General features: G+C 30.8%; 1 protein-coding gene across 2 annotated transcripts in view; it reads left to right on the top strand.

Annotated features, from left to right (window-relative positions):
* Window positions 1–21187, top strand: part of LOC130670349 (dopamine D2-like receptor) — a 135059-nt gene that overhangs the window by 2368 nt on the left and 111504 nt on the right. For both annotated transcript variants that reach the window (XM_057473721.1, XM_057473722.1), the window contains exon 2: window positions 7575–8572. In XM_057473721.1, the coding sequence (XP_057329704.1) occupies window positions 7832–8572 (741 nt within the window). In that variant the 5' untranslated portion in view covers window positions 7575–7831. The remainder of the gene's footprint in view (window positions 1–7574; window positions 8573–21187) is intronic.

Below are 21187 nucleotides of genomic sequence, written 5' to 3' on the forward strand. Positions count from 1 at the left end.
AAAAGTCAAATTAAATTGTCGAAATTCGAAATTTTGATTTTAAACAAATTTCGTTGCCTCTTGAATTTTATCTAAATTTCTGTTTCAAAGAGATCTACTAGATCTTAGTAGATCTAAAATTTATATTGTCTAGATCTATCTAGATCAGCTAAAAAAACGTCAAATTAAATTATCAAAATTCAAAATTTTGATTTTAAACAAATTTCGTTGCCTCTTGAATTTTATCTAAATTTCTGTTTCAAAGAGATCTACTAGATCTTAGTAGATTTAATTTTGTATATTGTCTAGATCTATCTAGATCAGCTAAAAAAACGTCAAATTAAATTGTCAAAATTCAAAATTTTTATTTTAAACAAATTTCGCTGCCTCTTGAATTTTATCTAAATTTCTGTTTCAAAGAGATCTACTAGATCTTAGTAGATTTAATTTTGTATATTGTCTAGATCTATCTAGATCAGCAAAAAAAAGTCAATTTAAATTGTCAAAATTCAAAATTTTGATTTTAAACAAATTTCATTGCCTCTTGAATTTTATCTAAACTTCTGTTTCAAAGAGATCTACTAGATCTTAATAGATCTAAAATTGTATATTGTCTAGATCTATCTAGATCAGCTAAAAAGAGTCAAATTAAATTATCAAAATTCGAAATTTTGATTTCAAACAAATTTTGAAACCGGGTAAAAATTTTTTTTCAAATTTAGATCATCTCAGATCTACCCGGATCTCAGTAGATCTACGTTCATCAAATCAGATCAGATTTAGATTATTTTTTTCATCTCCGATAAAATACGTCCTTCAAATTTCAATAAAAAATAATCCCACATTATTATTATTTTTCATCAACTTAATTCGCCATTTTCAAGATCTAAATAAATAAAAATACAATTTAAATTTTAATAAACCCAACTCCTTGAGATTTAATAAATTTTTTATTTTATTTTCAACGACTGTATTAATATGATTAGAATCTTTCTGTTTACTCAAGAAAATAATAAAAAAGCTCTTAGCAGAACAATGAGACAGAAGGTTCTTAATAATAAATAAAAAAAATTAAATTATCTAACTTCTAGTAAATTAAACATTTCATATTTTATTATTAAATAATTACTGTATTTTTTTTTTTTTTAATGAATAAATTTGAAAATTTCCCTTGAATAATAACCAGCCATGCTTTTCTTCAGACACTTTTGTCTTTACAATACTCTTGCAAGTACTCGTTATTAAATTTTTTTTTTTTTCAAACAGTTCTTTGACACGTGAATTTAAAAAATAACTTTCTAACCCACGTTAAAAATTACTGTCATAAAAAAATTTTAATTAATTAAAAGTAATTACAATCATCAATTAGGACTCCACATGTGTACTTGAAATATTAATTAACATAATTTTAATTAATATATTAATACCAATTTATTATTAGGGGAAGGGGGGGCAAAACGGGGTAGGGTGGGCAAAACGGGGTACCCTCAAAATTTTATGAAAAAAAAAAATTTTTTTTTTTCGTCTAATTAGTATAAATCCGATATATTTGCGCACTTTTAGCCCTACGCATGACACCTGGGGCAAAATGGACCAGCCGAAAATCCTGAAAAAATGATTCTTTCAAATTTTTATCGTTAAATTAAAAGAAATTTGATATATTTCCGCATTTTTAGCCTTACCCATAACACCTAGGGCAAAATGGACCAGCCGAAAATTTTTAAAAAATGATTCTTTCATATTTTTATCGTCAAATTGAAAAAAATATAATACATTAATCCATTTTTCGGCTGATTTGTTATAGCTGGGGCAAATTTGGCCACTAAAAATATTTGAAAATAATATTTTATTTTTTTATTGATAAAATATTTTAAATAATGCAAAATAATCTGCAATCTAAAAAATCAAAAAACACGTTTTTTGGGTTCAAAATAATGCCAAATAAGAAATACAGAATTGTTTTTTTTCATTAAATAGCAATTAGTAATTAAGCTAATCGAGGGAAAACCGATTTATTACACTTAAAAAAATTTTTCTTGAGTATTATAAAACCAAAAATAGTTGTCAAGAGAAAGAAATACATTCTTAATAATGAAAACAATTAAAAAATAAAAAAAAAAAAAAATATCATTTTTTGGAGGGAGGCCTCTCTGCCCCACAAAAATTTTTGTTTTGCCTTCGTGTCCACCAATGATGTGAAATGTAATTTTTCTTTATGTACACGGAAAAAAATAAATAGAACTGGCTACCATGTCAGATAGTAGTCAGTGCCATCTGTAGAAAAAAAAAATAGAGATAGCAGTGGGTCCTATCTACGTAGTACTGGCTACTCTCTACATTGTTCTCAGCGCTATGTCAGATGTTGCTCACTACTATCCTACATAGTACACTCTTACATATTGCTCAGTTCTATGTACATAGCAGCCAGTCGTATGTCAGATAGCATTGGTTACTTTTTAAACATATTACCCACTGCTATCTGCAGATAGCGCCTGCGTCTATGTCAAGATATTGCTGGTTACTGTGTAACATAGTAGAGAGTTCTATGTAAGATAGCAATGAGTACTATCTGAGATTTTTTTTCCGTAAGGACTTGAATAATTTTTTTTAGGGATGGCGCTGGTATTTATTATTGACAACGAACAAATAAAATTATTATCAAAACTAAATTAATTATGACTTATTCAACTACGTTTACGTATTTAAATATATAATTATTAATTATTATAATAATTATAATAATAAATAAATTATAATAATAATTATTATTATTATAAATTTACTACCGTAAATTAAAAAACCTTAATTTATAAAATAAAATTCAAAATTCAAGTGTTTATTAATTATAATTAATAATTGTAATTGTATAATAATTGTTGTTATAATAAATTTATTATCATGAATGAAAAAAACTTATTTTATAAAATAAAATTTAAAATTTAAGTATTCAGCAATTAACGAACTCATATGATGTAATTATATTTTTTAATACGTAACATAAATAAATATAAACAAATAAAAAACAATATCATATATAATTAATAATTATATATTTAAATACGTAAACGTAGTTGAATAAGTCATAATTAATTTAGTTTTGATAATAATTTTATTTGTTCGTTGTCAATAATAAATACTAGCGCCATCCCTAAAAAAAATTATTTAAGTCCTTACGGAAAAAAAATCTCAGATAGTACTCATTGCTATCTTACATAGAACTCTCTACTATGTTACACAGTAACCAGCAATATCTTGACATAGACGCAGGCGCTATCTGCAGATAGCAGTGGGTAATATGTTTAAAAAGTAACCAATGCTATCTGACATACGACTGGCTGCTATGTACATAGAACTGAGCAATATGTAAGAGTGTACTATGTAGGATAGTAGTGAGCAACATCTGACATAGCGCTGAGAACAATGTAGAGAGTAGCCAGTACTACGTAGATAGGACCCACTGCTATCTCTATTTTTTTTTCTACAGATGGCACTGACTACTATCTGACATGGTAGCCAGTTCTATTTATTTTTTTCCGTGTATATTACATATAAAAGATTCAAGTAATAAAATTTGATCAATTTTCAGAAATTTTTTTTTTTCAACTTTTTTTAAGGGTACCCCGTTTTGCCCGCCAAAAATAAAAATTTTATTTTTTAACGGCAGCTAAAAATTTTGTCTATTTACCTCGAATATCACTAAAAACAAAAAGATTTAGCGTATTTTAGTCCTCGAAAACTTAGTATTTCCTTAGGTACCCCGTTTTGCCCCCCCCTCCCCTAATAATTAAATTTAGATTTTGAAAGCTCTATTAATATTAATGATCCTTATAAATAATAAATTCACTTAATGGTTACATAAATTAAATTTTAATGGCGAATGTGAAACTTTTTTTTAAAAATTGATTTTATTTTTATAGCAAAATATAAAATCAATTTTTCATTACGAGTATTGCCAGATGGCAATTTTTATTTTTATATCTAGAAGTGAGAAAATTTTGTTAGGCCGTAAAAAATGTACATTAAGAACAGAATAATAAGGACAATATTATGGCTTTTTGGTGTATCGCCAGTGATATCTGAAACAAATTGAGGTTGTAAATGTTTTATGTGATGAGATTTAAGTTATATACGCAATCAAATGTGCTGAAAGATACAATAGTATTATTTCCTTGTTTTTATTTTCATTTTAAATTTAAATTTTATCGCTTGTAATTTTTAACATTTACTTTTATGATAATTACCCGCGTAATTTATTTAATTATTATTCTTGATAATTAAAACTTTTTCCGGTTAATTTATTTAATTACTACGGTATTAAGTTTTAAATAATCATTTTTAATAAAAATTATTATTATTACTATTAAATACTAAGAAAAGTTCTAAGACTTAATCACCAATGTCGCGGCTAAGCAGGTGAATCTTCAGTTACTAGTGTCAAAATTAGACCCGGGTAAAAATGTCTGGCTGGAAATACTTCGAAAAGACTAAATCTGGCCGAAGTCGAACCATTTATCCAGAAAGACCGAAATTTTGTTGAAAAAGGTCGAAAATATGCTGAAATTTTATTATTATTAATGAACATAGCGAAAATTTGCTGATAATTCAAGTCGGCCTAATTTCGGCCATAATATTTTTTTTTTAAATGAAATTATAGAACTTACAAAAATTTCAAGCATTTCAAGACAGAACAGAAAAATTTCAAGTTATCGGTCAATCTTAGGCCTAATTATCGGCCAAATTTCGACCTTATTTTCAGTATTAAGACCATTTGTCGGCCACCTTTCGATAAGACTTTTTCAGAAGAAACAAAATTTTTATGAAATTGAACGCGTCATTAATTTTCGGTAATAAAAAATTTATATTCAGGTATTTCGCTTACATACTAGACTATCGTAATTTGCTAGCGTGTAATACTTCGAAGAAAGTGTAGTTTGTTATTTAATTACAAGAATAAAAATTAATTTGGGATAAATTCGGCGCGAGGGTCGGGTGAGTTGGTTTCGTCATAGAGCGAGTGAGTGAATGAGCGAGTGAAGTACCGAAGGGAAAAAGACACTAGTCGGGATTCTCGGAACGAAAGAATGTCGTTCTACTGAAATACCTGGTCTGGTGGGTCTCTGTTATCAAAGGAGCGTAATATCACACGGGCGGTAGCATCAGCTGAAAGTACATCAAAGGGGTGAATAAAAAATATAAAACCCCTCTCACTTTTTTATTATTATTTTTACTTATCGCCGTATAATGCATAAAAAGTCCAACTAAAATTTCACTTACCACTTTAACAGACCTTCAATCAATCGCATTTCATCTAATTCACTTAATACTATTTTTATTAATTATTTAATTATTATTATTTTCTGTTTCCACTATTATTTTATCTGTCACCTCGAAATAAATTTTATTTACACTTGAGCGTTATTAAAATTCTGTCAGCGTGTTTCAGCATCTCTCTCTATATATATGTAGACATACATATAGATATATGTATATATATGTAGCCAGTAAAATGTATACCTTTGAATTGAATTTCATTTGTTGAAAACGGTTTGTTGGGTCTCTGGGAAAATTTTTCGTTCTGCATGGAATATAAAAAATCCAAATGAGATAGAAAGATGTCGTAACATAAATATATATATATATATATATACATATATGTGTCTGTCATTTGTAAAGCAAAAGTTTATAACAAATTTTTATATTTTTCTATCTTCCTAGTAAAGTAATGTCCTATTCATATTATTTTAGAAAAAAATATATATATTGCAAATATGATAGATATTCGTGAGTAAAATATAAATATAAATATGCATGTTACTTGTAATATGGCTTTACTTAGTCGCGAATAAAAAATAATATTTCAATTCCATAATAAGTAAATAATGTTTCTGCGTATCTCAGTGTGTACATATAAATATATATAGTGGAAAATGTATCAGGAAAAAAATATGGTAACGGTATTGAGTTGCCTAAGGAGTATATATAAAATATAAATATATGAAAAGTAGAGTAGATTGTATAAATAATATTTTTTCTCAAGAGAGTACTTTTCGAGAGCCGAAACTCACGATAAGACAACAGTCACGATAACAAACAAAAACACTTTAATGCGTGCGCATTTGGAAAAAAAACATTTAATCCTCATACGTCTCCGGGTGAAAAAATTTTAAGCCAAAATAATATTAAAATTTCTTCTCGCCCGAAAAGTCGGTACACGGAAAGAAAATTATGGGAAGTTTTGCTATGCATTATGGGAATGGTTCCCATTATGGTATGGGAATAGTACCTATACTACTATAGGGATGGTTCCCATATATTATGGGAACCATCCCCATAACAGTATGAGAATAGTTCCCATACCATTATGAGAATAGTTCCCATACCATTATGAGAATAGTTCCCATACCATTATGGGAATGGTTACCATACCATTATGGGAATGGTTCCCATAATATTATGGGTACCATTCCCATATCATTATTGGAACCATTCCCATAATGGTATGGGAATCATTCCCATACTATTATGGGAATGGTTCCCATATTGGTATAGGAACTATTCCTATAATATTATGGGAACTATTCCCATAATGTTATGGGAACCATCCCTATAATATCATAAAATTTTTTTTTTGCACAATAGTGTAGAAATTTCCCAAAATTTGAATTTTCTTGAATGTTTTGTGCTGACAAAAAATTCTTGTTAAAAATTTTAATGTTTTTTTGCCAAATACGATTTTTTTTTTCAATGTTTGAATTTTTGTTTTTATGTTTAATAATATTTCTGTGTATTGTAGAAGTGATTACCACACTTCTTTAAATTAATTTTTTCATGATAATATGGGAACCATTCCCATAATATTATGGAAATGGTTCCTATAAATTATAGGAACCATTCCTATAAATTATAGGAATGATTCCCATAATATTATAGAAAGTATTCCTATAAATTATAGGAACCATTCCTATTATTATAGGAACCGTTCCTATAGTGTTATGGGTGTCATTCCCATAATTATAGGAACTATTCCTATAATTATGGGAAACATTCCTATAGTGTTATGGGTATCATTCCCATAATTATAGGAACTATTCCTATAATTATGGGAAACATTCCTATAATTATAGGAACCGCTCCCATAATTTATGGTCGTAATTCCTATGATGGTATAGGAAAAAATTTCACTAAATTATGGGAACCACTGCCATAATTTTCTTTCCGTGTACCCAGGTAGTGAACACAAGGCTCAAAACTACTCTCTAAAAACGAATTAGTGAAAATCACGTGGCAATCACTATTTGGCAGTGAATAGTCACTTATTGCTGGTGAAAAATATATCACTATTTGAGTAGTGACACACTTTTCACTAGAAAACAGTGAATAGAAAAATGGCTGATGATTAGGCCTAAAAAAACCGAAAATAGGCCGACCCAGTTATCGGCCTGTTTATTTTCGCCGGACAAATATAGATCTTAATCAGTTTCATTGTCTTCGAATAAAGATTAAATCTCGTCAGATTCTATTAAATTAATCATCCCTAAAAAATAAAAAATTTTTTATTGAATTTCTATGGTAGCTGATAGATGTCCTCTCTTTAGTTACAGATACCCTCAGTAGACGACACTTGCCAGCTCGATACCAGTCGCCAGAATACCGGAAACAAAGCTAACAGCTAAATTGGATAAAAATGAAGAGCAAAAACGGAAAACTGTGGGCCAAGCAGTCCAAGATTTCGTGATCGCAATTTATCAGGACGAATTGAATTTCCCCCTATTTCTAGGCTACGAATATACTGAAGAAATAAGCAAACAAACAAACAAACAAAAATTGCAAACAATAAATCATTAAAGAAGATATGGGAACGCGTTTAGCCAGCAGTTATTCCATTACCGATGGGGGGAATTCATCTTACGAGCACCTAAACTTTTCGATTGACGCATCAGCAACGCTGGTGGGGACTGCGTCAACAAAAGTGATAACAACGCTAGCCGATTTCCGCGGCAATCAAGTCGACGGAGAAGGAACCGGATTAGGAGGAATCGAGTTCGGTTGGAGCAATGATTCAACAATAATCAGCTCGACTGCCAGCAATACTACGATAAATATCGGAGCTGGTGGAGTCGGGAGTGGTATTGGAGCTGGTAGTAATTTAAGTAGCTCGATAGCGGACAACTATACGTCAATATCGGATCTCTTCGTATTCAACGATCTCAATGACTACATAAACAGGCTCAATTACAGTGCGTTTGCGAACTTGAGTGGGTACTACGACGGTGGTGTGATTGGTGGTCTGAATCTGACTGGCACAGTAAACGCCAGTTGTGTGTCTATCAATCAAACAACCAGCGGCAACGGTGTTGTCTCGGTCGGTGGTGAGTGCAGTGTCAATGAAGATGAAAAGTCCGATGTTAATAATTGGTGGGCTCTAATTCTCGTTATCGTACCTTGTTTAACATTGTTTGGCAATGTCCTCGTCATACTCGCGGTCTTCAGAGAACGAACCTTGCAAACTGTTACCAATTACTTCATTGTTAGTCTAGCTCTCGCCGATTTACTTGTCGCGGTTGTGGTTATGCCTTTTGCTGTTTACGTTTTGGTGAGTATTTTTTTTTAGTTACACCATTTTTACCCGGAAAAACAATTCAGATTTAATGAGATCTTCGGGTCAAAAACAAAACTTGATTCAGGCTCGCTTCGCCTTATTTTCTTTTGAAGTTATCGATTTGCCGACGATTTTTTTATAAGATCTCGACTTTTTCGACTTAAATTTAATTTTTTTAAACTTTTTGAACTTTTTTCATCTTAGTTTCAACTTATTCGTCTTTACTTTGAGCACGATAGTCATTCACATTAATTTTGACTTTCTAAACCAAGTCAAAAAAAGTCATTTATTCGTCTCACTTTTGCCTTAATATATAAAAATTATTTCACCTTAGTTCTGACTTTTTCGACTTATAATTTGAGTCGAATAACCCGTGTAAAAAAAATTCGTTCCGAAAAGGTTCCAAAAATGTTCTGCATGTGGAACTTCTAAACATGAGACAGATTAGAACTTCGAATGGAACTTTTTTGGAACGTTAGTAATTTTGATGGTAAAAAAAAGTTTGTATGAGCAAATTTAGAGTCAAAAAAGGATGTTCTTGGAACTTTTTTAGAATTTTATACAGACATTCCAAAGAAGTTCAAGAATCACCACTTTTGACTTTTTTATGGACTAAAAAAGGCATTCCGAAACATTCCAAAATCACTACTTTTGCATCTTTTAGAGACTAAAGACGTTCCAAAAACATGACAAAATAGTTCAAAAATCACTACTTTTGAATTTTTCATACAACAAAAATTAACATCCATAAAAAATTCCAAGAACGTCCTTTTTTGACTCTAAATTTGCTCATAAAAACTTTTTTTTTACCATCAAAATTACTAACGTTCCAAAAAAGTTCTATTTGAAGTTCTAATCTGTCTCATGTTTAGAAGTTCCACGTGCGGAACTTTTTTGGAATCTTTTTGGAACGAATTTTTTTTACACGGGAAGTCTAAACCAAGTCAATTTCGACTTGATTTAAACTTTTTCATTTTAAATCGTGACCAAGTAAGCCAGTTAAGTCTAAACCAATGGAAAAACTCAACGTATTTCATACCTCCGTAAAAAAAGTCAAGTTTGTCTTGTGAAAAACGGCTCAAAATTTCGACTTGGTAAACCAAATCTAAATCAAGTTTTATTTTTGACCCGGGTTGTTTGTTCATATTTAAGATCTCCAAGAAAATTTTTTTTTTCAATTTATAGTGCAAAAAGTTACTGGGGGCAAGTAAAAATATTTTACACCCAGATCCTTATTTTCTGTGTATGAATAATTCGTAAATTCGAATTATTAGTACACCATTGAATTAACAATTGCCGGAAAAAAAAGTTATTGTAGCCAGAGGGTCAATAATATCACAGCAAAATTATTTATTTGTTTGTTTATTTTTATTTTTTTTCGTTACTACTGTTCGAATCACTTTGGAAAAAAATATTTATTCAGAGATAAAATTTATCAAATATTACGGCTGGGAATACGCTTTCGATTTATAAATCGGGTGTATTTTATGGGTGTGTAGATGCGATGATACCAACAGTGTGGAAAAATTTACAAACCTCCTCTCATTGGTTTTCATATCCTCGATAAATTTATTTATTTATTTATTTATTATTTTTACAAAGCAAATAGATTTTTTTATTTTCTTGTTGTTGTCTGTAATACAAAACGCCAAAAGCAAATTCGTGATAGAGTGCACAGATATTTAATATTTTATTTTTTTGACATTAAAGTTGACTGAGAAAAAAAATTAAACATCTCTCTGGAGGCATTCAATTAACTTGCAGAGGATCTATGGCAAATTGAAAAATCATTCAATAACGCGTTCAACGTTTTTCAAATTATATTTTTTAATGGAACAATATAATAAATAGTATAAAAAAAATAAAAGCTGATCTTTAAAGTGCGGAGATGGAAGAAGTGAAGAAGGAGGTGGATTAGGATGAGGTAAAGTCTGCGTGATCACGAACAATTTAAGGCTAGGGGCTTGTTGGTGCGACCCCTGCCACCGGGGTGGAATAACACGGGTGATCGTGGGGCAAGGTCTATGTTAATAACACAGATCATTTGATCGCATGCATTTTGATTAGTTAGGATGTTGTGAAGCACTGTTTTCATTCGACGGCAGTCTCTTTACTTATATTATATAGCCCGCAAGGTGCATTAAACGTTTTATGAATATTAATCCTATAAAATACGCGGATCTGTTTATTATCCCTATCGTTTTTTTTTTTGCTCATAATGATAGCGCTGTCCCTATGAATAATAATACCGGCAAGAAAATTTGTTAAACCGGAAAATCAAATATCCTTGGTTTACTGAGGTTGGATAGCCTCCTGCTCGTCCTTGAGATTATATTCAATGCTGTCGTGCTTGCAATTTTACGATTCATTTTTTTTTATAACTCAATTGTGCTGTAATAATTTTTGACCTCCTCGGAGTCGAAATATTAGACGTAAGCTGAACGTTCTTAACGTTTTAAACGTAAATTTAACGTTTTAAACGTAAATTGAACGTTCTTAACGTTTTAAACGTAAATTGGACGTTCTTAACGTTTTAAACGTAAATTTAACGTTCTTAACATTTTAAACGTAAATTTAACGTTTTAAACGTAAATTGAACGTTCTTAACGTTTTAAACGTAAATTGAACGTTTTGAACGTAAATTGAATGTTTTTAACGTTTTGAAAGTAAATTGAACGATTTTTTTGTATTTTGGTTCGTAAAAAATTGGTAATTTCATGATTTATGATTTTAGTTTAGTGATACCATTAACTAATTTATTTCAATATTTGTAATCAAAATTTTCATAACCTTGATATCATAATATATGAAAAGATATAATAGTGTTAAAGATAGAAGTATGAAAGTAAAAAAAATTTGAGAGAATTGACGTGATTATAATCCAGGAGTACAAAATCGATGAAAAAAATTTTTTTTCAAAGCTGTCAAATTGAGTTTTTAATGTCCGAAACGTTCAATTTACGTTCAAAACGTTCAATTTACGTCTAACATTTCGACTCGAGCCGCTATGAAAATTGACAATTTTACAAAAAGCTCTGGGTTCTGTGAGCGAGAAGTTTCGGGTTTGGCCCACAGAGTCAACCATTTTCTGATTTTTTTAATGAACCAAAGGAAATTTAATTTTCGTCAAACTTTTATTTGGATTTAATTGATAAATTTTTTCAAAGTCCTGTAACTTTTAAACGGCTGATCTTCTGCTTACATTTATAAGAAGTGAAGTTGTAGGAAATTTAATTTTCTTTTCAATGATCACGTTAACTTTCTGATTGTCTTAATTATTTTTCGGATGCTAAAATTTTTCGTTTGTCCAAAATGTTAATAAATAAAATTAAAATTTTAAATTGCCAGGACGGGAAAGTGATAGATTGAAATATTTAATTAAACTTGAGTAAATATGTGTATATATATATATATATATATATACGTTTGTTGAATACTCTGGCAACACACAAAAACCCATTAATTGGAATTATTGTGGACGAACGCTGCTTGATGCTAATTTTGTAAATTCAATTATTTATTCGATACTTATATTTATTACATAATATATAATATTGAGCCTCAATACTGATATTTATTTGAATTCATTAGCTCAGCAGCCACTCCGACCGCCATTACAATCATATTTTTCCATACCCCCTTGGAAATCGAAATTATTGAATTCGGCATCCAATAAAATTGTTATTTCGCATCGATTTGTTTGCGTTACTTGTATTTCAATACACAATTTAATTTTGTTACAATCAATACATAGTCATAATGAATATATTGTGACCAACACAATTCATTTGTAATTTGTAATGAACGTCCATTAAATTAAAACTCATCCGATAAAATGATTATGTAAATATTTTATTATCGATGGCCCACTTTATATATTTTTACAAATTTTCACTCAATCAATTTTAAATTTAACATATTTACTAAAAGTGTCCAATCATAATTTGACCTGGAAATATAAATTTTATCTCCACAAAATTGAGAAATTTTATGAATTTTTGAGCGGCCGTATAATTTTTTTCAAACTCAGTTCTCTGCAGCGTCAAGTGACAAAGTCGATGAAAAATAAAAAATAAAATTTAAATTTAACTCACAACCTGGTCCTTGACTCGTTTGTCCGTCCTCGAGGTCTAGGTAATCACGAAACCTCAACTCAGAAGCCCAGCACGCACGTACGAACCATAACTCCAAGGTGTTCAACTATCCACGTTTCTGACGGGATAATAGTTTATAAGACGTCTCTAAAAAATGAAAAAGAACAGAAGAAAAATCTACGGGACTACTTAGCGCCGTCTCACATCTATATCATTCGGAAATAAACTACTGTTATCATTATTATCGTATTTTATTAATACACGGAAAGAAAATTATGGCAGCGGTTCCCATCATTTTGTGAAATTTTTTCCTATACCATCATAAGAATTACGACCATAAATTATGGGAGCGGTTCCTATAGTTATAGGAATGTTTCCCATAATTATAGGAATAGTTCCTATAATTATGGGAATGATACCCATAACACTATATGAATGGTTCCTATAATTATAGGAATGGTTCCTATAATTTATAGGAATACTTTCTATAATATTATAGGAACCATTCCCATACTATTATGGGAATGGTTCCTATAATAGTATGGAAACTATTCCCATAATATGATGGGAATGATTCCCATAATGCAATTGGAATAGTTCCTATACAATTATGGGAATCATTCCGATAATATTATGGGAGTAGTTCCCATACTATTATAGGAACCATTCCTATAATATTATGGGAATGATTCCCATATTATCATGAAAAAATTATTTTAAAGAAGTGTGGTAATAACTTCTACAATACACAGAAATATTATTAAACATAAAAACAAAAATTCAAACATTGAAAAAAAAAATCGTATTTGGCAAAAAAACATTAAAATTTTTAACAAGAATTTTTTGTCAGCACAAAACATTCAAGAAAATTCAAATGTTGGGAAATTTCTACACTATTGTGCAAAAAAAAAATTTTATGATATTATAGGGATGGTTCCCATAACATTATGGGAATAGTTCCCATAATATTATAGGAATAGTTCCTATACCAATATGGCAACCATTCCCATAATAGTATGGGAATGATTCCCATACCATTATGGGAACTATTCTCATACTATTATGGGGATGGTTCCCATAATATATGGGAACCATCCCTATAGTAGTATAGGTACTATTCCCATACCATTATGGGAACCATTCCCATAATGCATAGCAAAACCCCATAATTTTCTTTCCGTGTAGTCATGGAGATTACAATCCCAAATCAATTAAACATATTAATCAATAGCGTCAATAATTGAGTTTATTGACAGGGATAACAAGCCACCGTGACAACGACTCTATTATCAAAGTTTTAATTAATTTTCAACGTTTGAATTTCTAATGGATTTATTAATAATAAAATTTGTTTGTTAAATTTTTTATAAAATATTTTAAATATTTAGATGTTTAATTTTTCATTCGAAAAATTACGCCTCAATAAAAACGTTTAATGTGACGGGGATTTATTTTTACAACCCGGAAAAGTAATATCCATGAAAATAGACGAAAAAAAAAATTGCAAATAAATAAAAATGAAATAACGAGAGTAGGATATACGCCGTAAAAGCAATAAAGAGTTAGTGTCCATCTTTTTAGTCCAGTCGGTCTTTAACTCATGTAAACTTTATATATTTTTACACACGCCCAGAGCTTGGTAGAGTCAGTGTGGGTGAATAAAGAGCGCAAAAACTACTGAAAAGTTTAAATACGTTTTCAGTTAGTCGTTAGTTTCTGGGCTTCTATCTTTACGCCTTTACCCGAGTACTGCTCCCAAGTTCATTTAACTCCTCGGTGTAATATATTATATACAAACATAAATGTATATAAACATATACTACACATGTTCTTTGCAGATTTAGTGCGTACAGAACATGAAATTAAACCTTCACCTTCTAATGAGCAACAAAACAAACAAACAAACAACAAAATTCATTTATTTTCAAAATAAATATTAATAAAGATGAGTGTCAACTTTTTTATGATAACATAGGGGAGGGGAGGGGCAACTGGGTACCCCGAAAATGTTATAAAAAGATTTTTGAGTCACTCGAAAAATGGTACACGGAAAGAAAATTATGGGAAGTTTTGCTATGCATTATGGGAATGGTTCCCATAATGGTATGGGAATGGTTCCCATAATGGTATGGGAATAGTACCTATACTACTATAGGGATGGTTCCCATTTATTATGGGAACCATCCCCATAATAGTATGAGAATAGTTCCCATACCATTATGGGAATGGTTCCCATACCATTATGGGAACGGTTCCCATACCATTATGGGAACGGTTCCCATACCATTATGGGAACGGTTCCCATAATGATATGGGAATGGTTCCTATACCATTATGGGAACCATTCCCATACTATTATGGGAATGGTACCCATTTTGGTATAGGAACTATTCCTATAATATTATGGGAACTATTCCCATAATGTTATGGGAACCATCCCTATAATATCATAAATTTTTTTTTTTGCACAATAGTGTAGAAATTTCCCAAAATTTGAATTTTCTTGAATGTTTTGTGCTGACAAAAAATTCTTGTTAAAAATTTTAATGTTTTTTTGCCAAATACGATTTTTTTTTTCAATGTTTGAATTTTTGTTTTTATGTTTAATAATATTTCTGTGTATTGTAGAAGTGATTACCGCACTTCTTTAAATTAATTTTTTCATGATAATATGGGAACCATTCCCATAATATTATAGGAATGGTTCCCATAATATTATAGAAAGTATTCCTATAAATTATAGGAACCATTCCTATAATATTATGGGAATGGTTCCTATAAATTATAGGAACCATTCCCATAAATTATAGGAATGATTCCCATAATATTATAGAAAGTATTCCTATAAATTATAGGAACCATTCCTATAATTATAGGAACCATTCCTATAGTGTTATGGGTATCATTCCCATAATTATAGGAACTATTCCCATAATTATGGGAAACATTCCTATAATTATAGGAACCGCTCCCATAATTTATGGTCGTAATTCCTATGATGGTATAGGAAAAAATTTCACAAAATGATGGGAACCGCTGCCATAATTTTCTCTCCGTGTAATGACTTTTGTTTGATGATACATATTTGAGTCCCCAAAAACTTTGTATTTCCATAAGCACCCCGTTTTGCCCTCCCCCTCCCCTCCCCTATATAGCAATAAATGTCTGAGAGTTTGAGTAAGAGCCGTACTAAATAAATAGGCCTAACTAAGGCATGTATGTCATGGGGTGAGAGAATATAAGATTAGTTGAGTGAGTTTTGCTGAAGATGGACATCAAATCCCTTGACGGGAGCTTTGCTGATCAACCGTTGTTTCCGAAATTAGTTTACGCCATCCCCTGCAGTCAAGTGGATGATAGTATACCACTGTGCTCACTCTCTTTACCGCTGTTACCAACACTTCTGTCTTGTTACACTGGTGTTATAGTTGGAAGCATCAGAAGTGACGGATTTCAGCGGTATGGGAAACCAAGAAGGGTCTTTTCCCTCATCCCATCAACGAATCACGACATTTAACCTCGTGTGACACTCTGACGTGGTTTCCAAGAGAGCACAGAGACGGTATCTCACAGCTCTGGACTCGGTCTGGTGCTCGTGGACTTGGGACCGCGTCGAATGACCTCTTGTCTCCTTGACCCAATAACCACGTGCTGCTGACTTTTATTTATTTTCTCGTCTTAAAACTATACTGCGGTTTCATTGAATATCAACGAGATATTTCGGAGCCGACGAGTCTTGCGAGACCTTAAATAAGCATTAAATAATGTCTTTACGAGTCCGCGTAAACGAGTGCACATGTAGGTGTGTGAATGTGTGAGCGAGTGTGTGAATGGATGATGGGTTGGAAAATTTTAATTGAATTCCCTAGGGCGTTCCGAACATTAGTAGCTCGGGCTTTTGAAACACGAGGCCGGAGCTTAATCATCATCGTCAGAGGAACTCTTGAAATACCGTTTGACGAAACACGTGAAACATTCAAAAGCAATGTTACGAACGTAATGTACGAATGGGGTTTTCTCTCGATTCATTTATATATATATGTATGTACGTAAATGTATATAGCCCACGGAAAGCCCGCGTTCTTCATAAATTTATAAAATTTGATACTTTGTTCCCTTTATTTTTCTTTCATTCTCGACATTCTTCTGCGGATGCGTTAAATTCTCTAAAACTTTAGCTTTTAAATAAAAATAACTACTCAATGCCGCTGAAGTAAAAAAATTTAATTCCTAAGAGTTTAAAAGTTAATTTCGTGGTACTCTTAAATTTTCTTTAAACTTTAAAATTAAATTTTTTTTTTTTTAGTATATAGGGGAAGGGGGGGGGGGCCAAACGGGATACTTAACGAAAAATTTAGTTTTTAGGGACATAAATATCGTAAATTGGTTTCATTTTAATTCTATTTGAAATAAATATAACGAATTTTAGACTGCCATCAGAAAAAAAATTTTTATTTTCTGCGGGCAAAATGGGATACCCCAAAAAAAAGTAAATTTTTTTTTTTTTTTTCAAGTGAATAAAATTGATGTAATAATGTCTTTCTAAATTGATGTAAGTAATAAAATTTATTCTCAACATATTTTTAAAGAAGTTTTTCCTTGTTATTTCTTTTCAAAATTTGAAATTGGCGCCAATATTATACTTTTCGCAAAAAATATAAAAATGTTTTTTTTTAGCTTTTAATAGTGTAAAATGATACTAGATGTCATTTTTGACCATTTTCGAAAGTTTTTCGAGAAAAAAAAATTTTGACGAAATTTTGAAATTGGCGCCAATATTATACTTTTCGCAAAAAATATAAAAATGTTTTTTTTTAGCTTTTAATAGTGTAAGATGATACTAGATGTCATTTTTGACCATTTTCGAAAGTTTTTCGAGAACAAAAAAATTTTGACGAAATTTTGAAATTGGCGCCAATATTATACTTTTCGCAAAAAATATAAAAATGTTTTTTTTTAGCTTTTAATAGTGTAAGATGATACTAGATGTCATTTTTGACCATTTTCGAAAGTTTTTCGAGAAAAAAAAATTTTGACGAAATTTTGAAATTGGCGCCAATATTATACTTTTCGCAAAAAATATAAAAATATTTTTTTTTAGCTTTTAATAGTGTAAAATGATACTAGATGTCATTTTTGACCATTTTCGAAAGTTTTTCGAGAACAAAAAAATTTTGACGAAATTTTGAGAGTATCTCATTTTGCCGGCCTATCCCGTTTTGCTGCCCCCCCTTCCCCTATATGTATTTTATTACGAAATTTTTCGGATAATTATTGGGTGTCCCATAAATATTTATCGACGCAGGATTTCTATAAATATATAAACCGCTTTGGTGAACATATATATAGGTATAGTGGCATATGTCTAAAGCAGACGGGCGAACAATCGATTGAACGCTTTATCTACGGGACTTGGGCCGATGTAACGGGCAATCGCCTTTGATCTGCTTCAGGTCTCCCCGGAACACCGTCCGTAGATTTAAACTCGGCGACAATGGTTTTGGGCATCAATCACCCACGTGACATTATCCAGCTAATGAATCTCGAATCAGGAGATTATTCGAATCAGATAGATGGCTTCGATTTGAATGCCATCGTATAATAATTAATGTATGTAAGGGATACTCGTTACATTGAATTATTATTCCTCGACTCTGTACAACGCACATCCACCCACTGCACTCATCTCTATCTGTACATATACTTGTCGAGGATGAATTTTAACCAGAGTTTGCACAAACACAAAATCCAACTCTCCTCATCCATGCCTTTCCATATGCATCAAACATTACGCTCTGTTTACTCGCCATACATTCCGATTTATTTCCAAATTACCTTCCATTATATATGTCAACATATTTTTTTCCTTTCCTCATTATTCTAGCACACACTCATTATCATTATTATTATTATTATTTTATTGTTATTATAGAAATAAAACATCCGATATTGTTGGCGCGTGAAAATATACATTTTTTCACTGATTTTGTATCAAAACAAACTAATATTACATCACAAATTTTTTTTTTCAGTCAATATTCCGCGTTACTGATGCCATAAGAGCGTATCCTGAAAAAAAAACCCTTACAAAGGCATAAGGGCGTATAAAAAAATTTTTTCCTGGAATCGACGTAATTATGCCTGAAACGGGCAGAAATGCAAAAAAAAATTTAGGTACGCCCTTATGGCACCCAGAGTACCTACCGGGAGCCATAAGGGCGTACCAAAAAATTTTTTTCGAGAAACAACGTATTTTTACTTGAAACGCGTAGAAATGACGAAAAAAAATTTTTTTCAAATTTGAAATTTTTTGGTACGCCCTTATGGCATCCGGAGTACCTACCGGGAGCCATAAGGGCGTACCAAAAAATTTTTTTTCGGGAAACAACGTATTTTTACTTGAAACGCGTAGAAATGACGAAAAAAATTTTTTTTCAAATTTGAAATTTTTTGGTACGCCCTTATGGCACCTAGAGTACCTACCGGGAGCCATAAGGGCGTACAAAAAATTTTTTTTTCGGGAAACAACGTATTTTTACTTGAAACGCGTAGAAATGACAAAAAAAAATTTTTTTCAAATTTGAAATTTTTTGGTACGCCCTTATGGCACCCGGAGTACCCACTGGGGGCCATAAGGGTGTACAAATTTTTTTTTTTTGCATTTCTGTCCGTTTTAGGCATAACTACGTCGATTCCCGGAAAAAATTTTTTGGTACGCCCTTATGGCGTTTGTAACGCGATTTAATATGGGTGTGGAAAAAATTCAAATTCCAATATAAAAATTCAAACACCATTAGCACACCCGTAGTATTTAATTATTTACCCTCTTTGTCGCGTTTTATTACCTCAAAGAAAAAAAAAATTAAATCACTCTTGAAATAAATTTTCGTAATACCAACTATCACGAGCATCATTACGTACTCCTTTTGAAAATGTCAAGATAAAAAAACTCGTCCTCGCCCTCACCCTCATCCTCATTCTCTTCTTCTTCTTCGTCTTATTCTTGTTCCAACTCTCCCTTTATTTCTTATTTTCCTTGTGCTTCCTCTATTCCCAGTTAAAATAACGAGGGTTGTAAAGTTGTACCAATAGACTGTACTTAAAGTCAACCCAAAGTGCAAGATTCAAAGACTCGGTGTCATTTTATTTTCCAATCTTTTTACTTTTACTTTTTTTACTCTATTTTATTTTTATTCTTTACTCTCCACTTACTCTAGTCACCAGCCAGACATCAGGTGCCTCATTTGTAAGGCTTGTTCACCTCTTTTTTCCTAGTTCGCTCACTCGTATTTTATTTCCCCCCACCGCCAGTTCCTTTACTTATTCCCAACTCGGTTCCATCTTTGATTACGGATCCTTCCGGTCTTCAACGACCAGATCTGTTACGAATTTACAAATTTTTGAATCTATATGACAACGAACCATCACACGAGTAATTTAAAGTCTTAAATAATTGCAAGAATAAAAAATTAGTAATTAATTGTATTAGTTTGAACTTAAATTACTAATAAAAAATCACAAAATATATATAAGTAAACGTTATGGGTGGTCGTAAGATAGGAAATTTAATTTCCTGAAATTTTTCTTAAGGCAAAAAATACCGTAGAACTTTAAGTTTTAAAGTTATGGCTCTTTAATAAATTTCATAAACTTTTTTTTCGACTTGAAATTGTATTTTTTGAAATATTGATCCTAGTAATTTTTTGTAAGGGTCAAAATTGTGGAAAATTAAAAGTGAGAGGCAAAATGGGTCATCAGATATTTTTTAAAAATTTTTAGAGGCAACATACTCTCTAAAACTAAATAAGTGAAAATTTCACTAATTGAAATAGTGATCTTAAAATTCACTACAAAATTAGTGATTTTGAATTAGATTCACTAATTCATTAGTGATTCCCCGGATTCTACAATGATTACTAGTGGCGCCTCGCTTAAGGACTTTTTATTCTATCGTTGAATTATCAAATTCAGGGCAAAATTAATTACGATAATTTTTAAATACAACTGAACAGTATTAATTCAAGTAAGTTAATTAAATAAAACCTAATTTAGTTGCTAAATAATACATCTTGTTATTTTTTAATAGCTTTATATTTTTACTCCAACTTTTTTTACCGAACCTGAATCAAAACCATCATTGACAATAGATTCAGGTTATGAGTTATAATTATGATATAAATATTTACCGTATGAAAGTAATTTTAATTTTTAATTTAGTCGATCAAGTTGCTAAAAAAATTTTATAATCAATTACAAATAATAATCATAATAATAATAATATTTTGATACAATATTATTAGCAACGATACAATATTTTTCCAAATAAATCCTCGTCAACAAGTGAATTAGTACATTTTTGACTAATTCAATCAGTGAAATTTTCACTAATTCTATATGTTGTTTTTTTTACTAATTCAAAAAGTGAATAGTCACTAATTCATAGTCGTATACTTTGGACAATTTAGATTAGTGAATATTCACAAGTAATTAGTGGTTTTTCACTAATTTAGTTTTA

Source organism: Microplitis mediator, chromosome 6 (genome assembly GCF_029852145.1).
Source record: "Microplitis mediator isolate UGA2020A chromosome 6, iyMicMedi2.1, whole genome shotgun sequence".
In the NCBI taxonomy this organism is placed as follows: Eukaryota; Metazoa; Arthropoda; class Insecta; order Hymenoptera; family Braconidae; genus Microplitis; species Microplitis mediator.